Source organism: Chamaea fasciata, unplaced genomic scaffold (genome assembly GCF_029207755.1).
Source record: "Chamaea fasciata isolate MVZ Bird 193981 ecotype frontalis unplaced genomic scaffold, bChaFas1.0.hap1 SCAF_3, whole genome shotgun sequence".
Classification (NCBI taxonomy): Eukaryota; Metazoa; Chordata; class Aves; order Passeriformes; family Sylviidae; genus Chamaea; species Chamaea fasciata.
In genome coordinates, this window is record NW_027094088.1 from 90,957,045 (window position 1) to 90,969,610 (window position 12,566).

At 35.2% G+C, this 12,566-nt stretch overlaps 1 protein-coding gene across 5 annotated transcripts in view; it reads right to left on the reverse strand.

Annotated features, from left to right (window-relative positions):
* Positions 1 to 3,464: 3,464 nt before the first annotated feature.
* The window catches only part of MCPH1 (microcephalin 1), a 120,065-nt gene continuing 110,963 nt past the window's right edge, over positions 3,465 to 12,566 (reverse strand). For 3 of the 5 annotated variants that reach the window (XM_066179803.1, XM_066179807.1, XM_066179806.1), the window contains 2 exons: positions 5,587 to 5,824; positions 3,465 to 3,716 (listed from right to left, as the gene is read on the reverse strand). In XM_066179803.1, coding sequence (XP_066035900.1) covers positions 3,661 to 3,716; positions 5,587 to 5,824 — 294 coding nt within the window. In that variant the 3' untranslated portion in view covers positions 3,465 to 3,660. Of the gene's footprint in view, positions 4,016 to 5,586; positions 5,825 to 12,566 lie in introns of all 5 variants that reach the window. The other 2 variants (XR_010720124.1, XM_066179804.1) reach the window with 2 other exon arrangements.

The window sequence follows — 12,566 nt, forward strand, 5'->3', positions numbered from 1 at the left end:
TTTCTAGACATTGTTCCTTGTATACCTCAACTTTAAGCTTTATAAATGATAGAAACACTGCTCCACACAGCCACAGTTCCTGCTCAGAAAGCCTAATTTGGAGCACCTTTGCCTCACAGTCCCTAAAGTTTCACCAAAAAAAAAAAAAAAGTGTGTGTGTGCTGGCAGCTTCCTAGCACTGAATATGCTAGCACTTCAGCACATAATGCAGTTGTCCCTAAATTACATTCTATACAGATCAATTACTATAACACAAGCTCATTTTAGTGGAACTATGAACTGATGATCAAGTCATGCAATAGTTTTTATTAGTTATTTTTATTTAAAAAGGAACAATCTACAAAAAGTTGACTTTAGCTGAGTCAAGAAAATATCCAGAAACGTAAAACCAGCTCAACAAATCTGTAGTTTGGTAAGTCGGTACCAGATGGTTCATATACTGGGATCACTGTGAATATTTAGAGACTTTTAACTCAATTGAAATACATACCACAAATGCAGTTGCAATTTAAAACTGATTACAAAAACAGAGAAAGGGAGAAAAGAGACCTATGATCCACCTACCTCACTGGCAATCTTTCAAATACTTCCTTAGCCAATCTTACATTATTAGTCACTGCAACTAAGAATTTTTTTTTAGATCCTAAGCTATTTTTTATGGATATGTGGTTTGAATAGGACACCAATTTTGCTGCCATTCTGACACAGCTTAAGCAACACTTCAAGGCTATGCCTGTGTTTGTCCTGTATTTGTGTATTTACCAATGTGAGTCCCCACTAAATTATGCAAAGTGTGGTAAAAGCTCTTCTTATCTCTGGAAGAGGAAGGATGGGAGGGATGTTGGTGATCTGTGCACCCAGTTGGTACCACCTATAGCACTGATGAAAGTAAAATGAGTTAAAATGTGTTGGGAGTTAAACTACATTTACAAATTAGCTCAGCTAATGTGAATCTCACAGAGGAATAATACTTATTTTGACTTTTCAATATATTTTAATTTAAACAGATTCCTAATCAACTTAAGCTATCTTGGAAAGACCTTTAATGGCACTAATGGGATTGAGCTAGAGAGCCTTTAGCAGGGAAGCGGAAACTCTCTGAGAAGGAGACACAGAAGCTATGCGGAGTCATTTTCACACATGAATGGCAAAAGCATTCTTGCAGGATGAAAAGGTAAGGTTAAGACAATTTCTCCTGAAAAAAAAAAAAAGTAATAAAGTAAAATAATAAAATTTTAGATCTTCCTAATAAGGAGAGCCCAGTACCTGTTTGCGGAGGAGAGAGAGCATATCTGTGCTATGGCAGAACGTTTACTGACCACTGCATGTTGCAAAAATCTCAGAACTCAGAACTGCCCATGAATCATTGATACTTCTTGGTGCTGTGTGTACTCTTAGAAAGCAAGTCAGACAGGGTGGACAGCAGTCCTATTGCCCAGAATGTGAGATCAGAATTTGGAATTCAATTTCCTGCTGGCTATATATGCCTGTCTACTACAAGTTCTGCAAGAAGAGCCAATAGATTGGGATTTCTACCAACCATATAATTTAAGGTGGAATTATCTAAATTGGCAGATTGTTTTATTTGAAACATTTTAGTTTAGAAAAAAAGGATATTAGACTTTTCACTGTCAAATCTATTACATGTGTGACTAATAAAGACCAACAAGATGATCCAAGAATTTACAATTTAAATAGCTGAGACTAATCTTAAGAAGATTTATGAGAAAGCTGATTTGGAGTGCTTTATTCTATAAATTAATAGTGTCAGATTTTTATGGGCACACTTAGGAAATTACTACAAAATAAACCCAGGAGGTTGTTGTAGTCAAAGCTAAGCAGTATAATTCAAACAAATGATTCTGTTATTTACTGGTATCCATATGTTCACATGCCACAACCTATATAAGTATTTTTATTCTACTATATAATACTTGGCAACTACCTTCTTATAAGGGGGCTCATAAGGTCAAGGCTGAAGACTGATAACATGTTACCAGTGCTCTGCACTGAATAGGTAAATAGTTTTGATGATAAACTGTACAATTTGTCGACATACATGATTACACAATTTCGTATCAAACATACCAGTTTTTATATCAAACATACTTTTCCTAGATAAGACACTGTTAAAAATTTGCATATCAGAAAACTAAGCTAGGAAAAGATCTCAGTAAATTAGATTTTGTAGTTTATATACCAAATCCACCTATGTAGAACTTGAAAATGAGGTCTTGACCTTTTGAGTTACAGATGAAAATAAAATCAGTTTAATTTTCCATAAAAAATCATAATGTGGAGCTTTTCAATTATAAGTAGATTTAACATTTTACAGAGCAACTATACAAATGCAATTGTATAGTTGCAATGTACCTGAAACAGCCTGTCACCCACAGATACTGCTGAACTTGTTTTGAAGACAGAGATTGTATAATCTTTGTTTACAGAACACTTATATTCAAACTTTTTTAAAAGCCCAAGAAGTTAGAACAATGCAACAGAATGGCAATATAAAAATAACATAAAAATCAACCATTGCACTTCAATTTTTCCACAATATTAACTCAAAATAATAAATTTCTGTACAGAGTTTGCATTTTCTTATGCTGAGGGAACTCTGAGGGGAACACTGAGTTTGGAGAGCGTGAGTTATGAGCTGCCTTTAAATTACTTGATAACATTACTCTCTGTAATGATACATCATTTTGATGGTACTTGGAAATCTTTAAAGGAGCTTGTACATTTATAGATAAACAGGTGCTATGCAATGTACTTTACCTATAAACCTCACTTTGTACCTGCTAAAAACAAATCTACAGATTAAAGAAGAATTTAACATGTAAGACATTTTTATGCATTGTGCCAGCATACCTAAAGGATTTCATAGTATGTTCCCTTTTCAACAGATTTTAGCATCTGAATGATGTGCTGTCTCAGTGCATTTAACTCAAAGTCAGTAACTGTAGTTTCAGCCTAGGTGTAAGGTAGACATATTTTGAGATTCAATTAAAGGCATTGAAATCAAGCAATACCTTAACTACACATTTGAGCATAATTACTGAGTTTCATTTAGTTTTGAAAACACAGTTTAGAAGTGCAAGTTTACACCAGCAGGTGTGAGTTGAGCACCATGGGCAACCTTATCTTTTTACCAAAGAAATGTTTTTAGCAATGATCATGAAGATGTGGCATCGTGCCCCTTCAGGTGTGTGAAGAGGCACTCGGACTTGAGGAGCCAACAGAATTCCTGCATCTGCCCTGGGAGCACAGCTCCTGCCGACTGCACCAGAGCCAGCTCAGGCACACCCACCCACGCTGAGTGCACACCTCTTAACTGCACTGCAACAAGTCTTTGCTTGAAGACTAGAAAATTCCACTCCCTCCCAGTGAATAGTGACTCCTTCAGCTTTCAGTTCCAAAGGTCTTCAACAAATAAACAAAAGGAAGACGACTTTTATTAGGGAAATACTTTATTTCAAAACCTAAAGATTTCACAAGATGCACAGCTGCACAAGTATTAAGAATACAGAAATCGTTGTTCCTCTGTATTTATAAGTATGTGACTTGCATTTTCTTGGGAATTTCCTTCACAGCTTATTTTTTTGTTGAATCCAAGCTACGTATGTTTCCTTACAACCATATGGAAGCTCTTGAGTTAGCTCACGTCTGAAAAATGTAGTTTTCCATAGGACATATTGTATACTGAGCGATTGAATCTAAAATAAATTAAAAAAACCCCCCAGGATTATTTAAAATAAAATGCAAAAGAAACAGATGATAAAGCAACAATGTACTTCAGAGAAGTTTCTGGTATAAAGCAGTTTGGTGGAGCTGAGAACCCAGAAAGAGAAAATAAATGCCAACAGTCAAATGATAATAGTGCAAGTACTTACCATTAACTTATTTTTAAAAACTGTGCTGCATTGTTGACCTACGTGCTTTTTGTTCCGGTCAACCTTGAGCGAATTAATTGGCAGCTGGTATTAATAGCAGAAAGCAGATAGCCACAAACCAGCTGGATTGAAACAGTGAAATGTGAAAGATTAGGAACATCTTCAGATCTGATTTATTTGATTAAGACAGCAAATTATAGGTCACACTGTTATGTTCTTACTATTATGCACACAGTTGCTGAGAAAGGGGCAGAGCTTCAAAGCTCTGTATCATTCCTGTAAAGCATCATATAGGAATACTTTTTTCAGAGATTTGATGATTCATCAAAATGAATTAAACCCCATTAACTGGAGTGTGACCATGCCTCGTAAGCATGACATAGTGATTAGAAATCAGACTGCAAAAATGAACTGAGAAATCTGTAAATGGCACAAAAAAATCAGAGTCTTTTTTTTGTTAGCAGCTGGATATGCAATTCCATCAGTCCACTGATGGGCTGAAGGTGGCCTGTCCAGCTGCAGGGAGCTCATGAGATCCTTGACCTGGGATAAGGCAGACCAACATGAGACCAGTAGGTGAGTGGGACACATGAATCAAACACCGCTTTCGATCTTTACATTTGTTCATTTGGTGCACTATTACTGGAAACTTCTGTGTTTAACTCACTCTTATTTTTAGTCCTGCACAAACCTCTGGTTTCATCATCTGCTCACTTTTTTTTTTTTTGCACACTTGCTCTCTAAGTCTTCTTGGAAGCTGGAGAAAGGTGCAATAAACAATGCCACCTTCTTACGCCTCTTTTGTCAATCTTCACAATTTTATTTTTTTCTTTAAGTAAGTATGACATAAAATGTGCATTTAGATGAGTATTTTTCTCTTATAGTTCACTTTTTCTTTCTTCTTTAATGGTATTTTCATTCAGGTTTTAAGACATTATGATCTGACAGCATTAGAGGTCAAGAGCTTAGGACTTGCTTGGCTACTCTCATATAACATCAGCTCCTGTAGTACTTTTATTGCTAGGGTATGAGTGAGACACTTTCTGGAGAAGTTTGACAGAGCATATGACATGAATTAAATTTTATTTTTTCTAAATAAGGTCCCTTTTTGGAAAATACCCTTGCTGAAAATACGGTCTGCCAGAATGTGTTGCAAATGAGTTGGAAAAATGATAGACTAAGAACCTAGAAACATAACAGCAGGTGTTAAAAAGAAACTTCTTGCAGGTGAAATGGAGACTGCAAAAATTGTCTTTCAGATGTACAATACAGCATTCAGGAAAATTTCAGAGGGGGGCAGTCATCATATTTCAGTACTACTATGCCAATTTAAACCAATTAAAACTACATCTAAAGATGAAATGCATGCTGCTTTAGAAAGCAATTCTCATATTGGCATTTTCCCATAATTTAGTTTGCTCTAAATGAAACCATCATACAAAAGATAAATTTGAAAATATTTGGATTATATTTGTTTGAGGAAAAATTAAAATGGTGAGTACCAGAACCGTTATAAAGCCCTCTTAGCTGTAAGAGAAAGATCTCACCATAGAGACAACTTTCCTGAAAATCTAGCTGTAGCAGTTGGTTCCATTTTCTTCCCTTCATAACCTCAGTTTAGTGAAATACTTTTGATAATTTTTTTAATACATATTCTGCAATATTTTATAGAAGTTGAAACTTGGTGTCTTACCTAATATCCATTTTTCTGATAAAGATACTATTTCCTGGTACTTCTTTCCTGGCTTTTTTCCTATACAGATTTTTGCCTGACGTAAGGCTTTACATATTTTCCCCCCTGCCAGCTGTATAAGTTCCATTAGCTTTTTGCATGGTGGCTGACTGGTAGGAGATACAAACATGACAGGCTGGTTTGAAAAGAGATTCTGCTGGTATTTTCCTGTTGATAGATGACGCTGAAGCCTGCAGATCTGTATTTGAGGAAACAAGAAAATTAATTAACCAATGTGTTACATTTCCACTCAAAGTAAGGCTAATCCTTGTTTTTCATAATTAAAAAAAATTAAAAAAATATATATTAGTATGAACTTTACTTTTTCAGGTGTATCAGAAACTCTTGGGTAAAATATACAAAGAATTTGCTATCCTTGATCAACACAATTCCCAAACCAGAGTTTATTTTCATTATAGGTCAGATATTTTACCTATAAAACTTCTTAATGCACTTGACAATATTATTTTTCACCATAGTCTTACATTCTTACATTTATAACACTGGCCATCACACAGAAATCTTAAAGGATATTATAAATAATTATAGTCTTGCAGCATAAATACAAACTGTGATAGCCTTTATAACAATACAGCATATAATGCTTGCTGGTTTGGGGAGTTTACAAACATATCTAACTCAGGGTTTAAATTACTTTAGGACCTCTTTTCCTCTCCTGTGCTCCACGGATACAAACTACATTTTTGCTTAGATGTATGAAGTAATACAACTGTACCAGCACTCAGAGCAAAACATTTACTGCAGACCACTTTGTGTCCACAAAATCAAAAGAAGTTTCTCTGTGAATGCTGTGCAGCTTGTAACATTTGATCATTATAACAAAAATCTGTTTGATCTATATAAGGCAAATTTTCTTCCAGTATATACCTGGCAGAACAGTGTTCCAGCAATTAAAGCCATTTCCTTTAGTTTATATGCATAAAAGCATTGCACACAGCAAGTGTACACACCATGGTATGCAAAATAAAGTTTTCATACCAAAATTAAAAAATAGGTTGTATTTCTTAGTGTGAGGCTGCCATTTACCTGCCAGAGCAATGTAGGTAACAGCTCTGATCTTGTATTACTTGTCAAAGTTTGGAAAATTTATAATGAGACTGGAGTTAATTGCAAGATGAGAACAAAAAGAAATGTTTCATATTATGTGATGCTTGGAATTTTTATAGAGATGACAACATGAGCATAGAGGAAAGGTCATTTTGCATATATCTGGTTTATGTGAAACATCTGAATATGAATCTGTAGCATGTGAGAAGGTGTAACTGGAACAGTGGAAAAGAATTAGCTGTTGAGTGGATTTCTTCCACTCAACACACAAACATGCTGTATGAAACTATAGGCACTTAAGAATCTAATGTGATAATGTATGTACTTGGCAGATGTACAGCCAAAGTAAGAATCTCCACCTGATTTGCAGGGGTTTACAAAGCCAAATAGTTTAATGGAATGTTCACAGATAAAAGTCCAAGTGAATTGCCTTAGCACTTCTGATCAATGAGCTAGAGGAAGATCCTGCAAAGCCTGAAACCCATGGTAACATGAGGCTTCAGCCCAGTGGCTCTCTGTCACTGGCCTCTACTGTTCTGGGACATGTCTATCCATGTCAATCTGAATTTTGATATCTCCTCCATCAATAAATAATTCAGCTTTCTCAGATTGTTAATTCCTTGGTTGCTCTCCTGAGAATAAAATTAGGTTGATTCTTTGCTTTCTGCATTCACTAAGTTATAAAGACAGCGACTGCTATGGATGAAGCAGACCAAAAAGACTCAGTCACAGCCCAAGAAATACCCTATATTTTCTATTCCTTTGTAAAGTTGAGTTTAGGAACACACCTAATCTTGTCTCATAGCTGCTAAATAATTCTGTTGATCACAGTATCATTGCAGAGTTATATTGCAGACTTTGGAGGACCCAGACTTATTGAATATATCTGATGGTCCTTCCTGCACCTGATGCCTTGCATGTGCAGATCTGGTTTTGGACTCAGTGGAGTACTGCCTACCTCCATCTGAGCAGAATGCTCTTCTAGGAGTACCGGTCTGCTGGGCATCTTGGTGTCAACAAAACTAGAAAATTAATAATTGTACTATTTAAATATATGCTACCAGATTTGGAATTCTCTAGGGGTACCATTTGTGATGGGTGTTGTGAGGCTTGGAGGCCATGATCACTGTCTTAAAAGAAGACTAGGTCAGGAACATAAACCATTTGTAATCTGTGATATACAGAGAGAGCAGTGTGATTTTGGTATTACTAGGACTGCAATCATTAATCTTAATTTAAAAACTGTGCAGTTGTGAAACTATGAAAGTGCTTGTTGTAAGCACTCTAAACAAATTAAAGTATGCACTATAGTGAAAAATAACAATCTCTTTGTATCAACCTCGTAACAGCCTCATGACAAATGAAATGCCATCTTAGTTCATCTGACAGAGCTCTTTCAAATTGTTTATTGGCACAAATCAGATGCAATTGACAGAAAAAAAGATGATTCAAAGAGTGCTAATTTATCTACAATAGATTAAACTAAAAAAGACAAAAGTCACACTGGTTTTGTCAACATGAAACTCTAAGATTTTAAAGATAAAAATTATTAGAATTGATAAGATTTTATCTTAAGAAGGTAGTAGGACTTGTGTTAGATAGAAGACATCAAATATAAAATTTTGCAATCTGCTATTCCACATATTGTAGGGAATATTATTTAAAAGGGCTAATTGTATTTCCTAAAAAAGTTCCCCTGAAAGGATTTATTTGCTGCCATTGTAATGAAAATTCATTTATATGATACATCTTCCTATAGAAACAGCGGTTGGATGAAATTAGTATTAAAGCAAATGTGTACATAGCTAATTGTAAAATCAGGAAACCCAAATTTTAAGGACCTAACAGCTCTCAGCTCATGTCCACAATTTGCATGCTTTATTTATACATTCAGTACATAGTAAGGGCACCCAGAGAAGGGAAATGCTGCTGTGCTATGGAGTGGGTTTCCTTAAACTGCATTTACAGTTCCATGTGGGTTCCTTACCCAGTGCATTTGAGAGGAGGACGGCAAGAACAGCACATCCCGGTGGTAGCAAAGGAAAGGTTCAACATGGACTGTCATCTCTGCATTTTCTTTGTCTGCATCACCACCACCACTTTCCCAGTCAGCTGTGCCTGGATTTGCTCAAGCACACTGGATCCACTCACAGGCCACAGAGAGGCAAAAATCACAGCGTTTACATTCAGAGCTCAGAGAGGAGTCTGGAAGGTTAACTTTGCTTTCTGGCCCACTGGCCTGAGAGTTACACTGCTGGCCAGCTGCTGAAGGGCAGCCAGCTGACCACACAGGCTTTGGCGGAGGGATGAGAGGGCACAGTCAAGTCCTTACCTCTGAATTGACTCAGCTGCCTTTGCAACATCAAAGCCTTTGCAGCACCCCAGGGGTGCTCCCAGTCCTTTGAAACCATACCCATTTCATGCAAACTTTTACAAATAAATCAATAATTCCTTAGCAGAGACCAAGCCTGGGAAAATATCAGATCCCAAAAGCAACTATTTCCACAAACTGTGGATCTACAAGTCAGTAGTTACGGTTACAATTGTGTTAGTGCCTATTAGACAGCACTGATTTTCATTTCCAATGGTATTCTTTAGCAGATGAACACTAAAACCAAGTGTTACTGACCCATCTATTTAATCTTTTCAGTAAGACTCTAACCATGAACCTCATCCTTTCACTAGCTGGATGAATGCTAGAAAAGACATCTTTTACATGCATACATTTCTCATAAATGTACCATTAATGTAGTTTGTTTGAACCTAAGTTTTAAATGGAAAAAAATTACTGCTGACAGAAGTAAAACTTAAGGAGAATGTATGACAAATAAATAAAGCCTTTCTCAGCTATAAAATAAAAAAAAACCACAAAAGAACTTCACCAACTATTGTCCCTCCTGTGACTCATTTTCAATCCCCCCAAGCCAAAAGAGCATGTAGCGTAAAAACCTCTAAATTTCATAATTTTGTCTAGGACTGTATGAAAGTACCTCCTGCTGGGTAAGGTGCCAGAACAAACACAAAACCTCATAAACTCCATAGGAGACAGCTATCAAGTGCCACAAAGGTATTATCTCTGCATAATACCTGAATTCTTGTAATACATAAGTAAATAAATATTTTGGATGTACTTGGAAATTTTTAAGCACTGAAACTGCTAATTTCCTATATACAGCACTCAATTTTCAAAGTCTCACTTCCAGAAAACAGCACATGAAGAAATGTCCATTCTAAATTGCTATTAGAAAAAGCATACTTCACAAAAATTAAATGAAGAATATGGTTATGACTTACTACAATTAATAGAAATTGTACTTGTAGACTAGAATTAATAATGTGAAGTACTAGGTTCAATAATATATATAATGTAGCCATCTTTAATGATTACACGTGTCTGAAAATTTGTGCATGCACAATCAATGTATGCATTATGAATCTTCATTCTTAATTTCAATTATTCACTAGAGATAAATAAATTACAAAAAATCCAATTTGATTTATTTTATAATTAATACTTTTGCATTTAATATAGCAATTATGAAAACATGGGAAGCTGTAATGTCTTGGTTATTGTTACTTGCAAAAATAATTAATATATTCTATTAAATGCAAACAGCAAAAAATTAAATTGCAGACACAACTTTTAAGAGAGAAGATTGTGTATTTTATGGTTTATATCTATCCAAAGATTGAGTATTATTCCATATGAAATTGATGAGAAATTGCTCATTTTCAGTAAAAAGAAAATTGACTGTTGAAGTATTAAGGATTAGTTCACTACTTTGCAAATATTAAATGACAAAACCCCCACAAAACTGATGAACACCAAATCCCACAGGCTTTATGCTTTGATAATATACAAATTTTACACTAAGACATATGAAATAGCATATTAATTTAATATAGTTTAGTGGTGTTGCTGGGGAAATATTAAGTTCTAAGATTTTAATATTCATATACTGTCTAAGTAATGTTTACATTTTCAGTTGCTATAATTCTTTATGAAGCTCTTGTGAGGAATGAAATCAAAATTATATTTCTGTTAGGAATCATTACATTTGCATGGTGATATGCATATTTGGACAGTCTGCCATTTAGTAAAAATTTAAAAGAAAAACACATATGTGGAGCCCCATGTATATGTAGAGATCAAGGGCTTATATCCCCACAAGTGAACCATCAGCCTGCTTCTGATAAAAAAGAGAGTATTGCAGTGTGCAGACTTCTGAAAGTACAGTTATCCTGCAGTGAGGAATTTGCAGAATCTGCAGGACCCTATAGGGATCAAGGAGGTTTGTGTTAACAATGCAGTACTGCTGCAAGACATAGAAGAAATGCTTTCTTTTTGGTCTTTCTAAATACCAGGTTTAATAGGATAGAAGCAACTAATCAAGTAGCAACTCCATTTTTGTAGGAAAAACATGTGCCACACATTTTCAACTTAAATTAAAAGCTCATAATTTTGGTTGTTTGGTTGTTTTTTTTTTTTAGCACTTGGCTGAGGTTTTTTAACATATTAAATATTATTAACATAATATTTAACATATTAACTAAAATTGAAATAGTAATTACTAAAAGCTTTAAAAATAAATAAATAAATAAACAAACAAATAAATAAATTGGTGCTCTCCAGCATGAAAAGAGCATGTTAAGAGCTGGAAACAACTTTCTTCAGCAATCAGTTTCACAAAAAAAAATAGATCCTCAGCTTTCAAGAATGCTGTTGCAGTTAATGGAACACCACACTGGTGTAGGACCCCAGCTGGTTCCGGATCTTTTCACTGCCATCCTATTATCTCAACAACACCCAGAACCTTATTCCACTCCTCAGCATGACATGCATTTGTTATTACTAGTGATGTTTTCCATTCTCAGAGCAAAACTCAACTTGCAACATCCAACTTGCAACATAAATTAATTACAAATATTGCATCTTTATCTCTGACTATTTATTGAAAAAGATCTTTCTCATTGGTTACTGATAGCCTTTGGCTGAAATAGAAGCTCCCTGTCTATGAAGACTTCAGACAGCCAGAAGTGAGAATATTTTCAATGCTTGATAAAGCTACATCAGAACCCCAGCACAGGCACACATGCAGAGATCGTGTACAACCTATGGCAAACAGGCCATAGGTTTCTGTAGTAGAAAACCTGGTGCTCTGAACCAGGAGCCAGAAGTGGAAGAGGATAGAGCAGAAAATTTGGTGCAGAAAAAAACCCAAACCTTCAACGTCTGGTCTTGAAAAATAAAAAGGAAAGCAAAAGGAGAAATGTCATACAGTTAAGACTGTATTATCTGAAAAGTTATTCAAAACAGTTTCTTCCCCTCCTCTGATACTCCTTCGTACAAGAGTTTCCTGGCCAAGGCGAGGGCGAAAGCAAGAACACTCGAATCCAGACAATTTAGCTGATATTGTTTCTTTCTGCAGCCTTTTGGCAGACAACTGTGCTTCTCTCAAATCCCACAGACTGATAAGAAAAGTTAATTTCACCAATCTATTCTCTGAAAGAACTGAGTCCCAATGGGAATACTGTATGAAAATGTTTGGCAAATAAATCTACTGTTTGGCGGATATTCAAAATTATACTGGAAGACATCCGAACCATTTTTTTCCAGCACAGGCAAATTTTTGCAGGAAAAAAATAACAAATTCACTTATTTTTAGTTTAATTTCCTTGTTTTCCAGAGATAGGACTATTTTTAAAAACTACATAGTTCAATGTAATCAACTATAGATTAATAAAAAACAAATCAGGGTAAAGCAATGTCTTTTCCCTCTTAAGAACAACTATAACTTGCAAATCAAGGAGCTGTATTTCCAATATATATACAATTTAAAAACACTCTGATAATATTGTAAGATATGGTCACT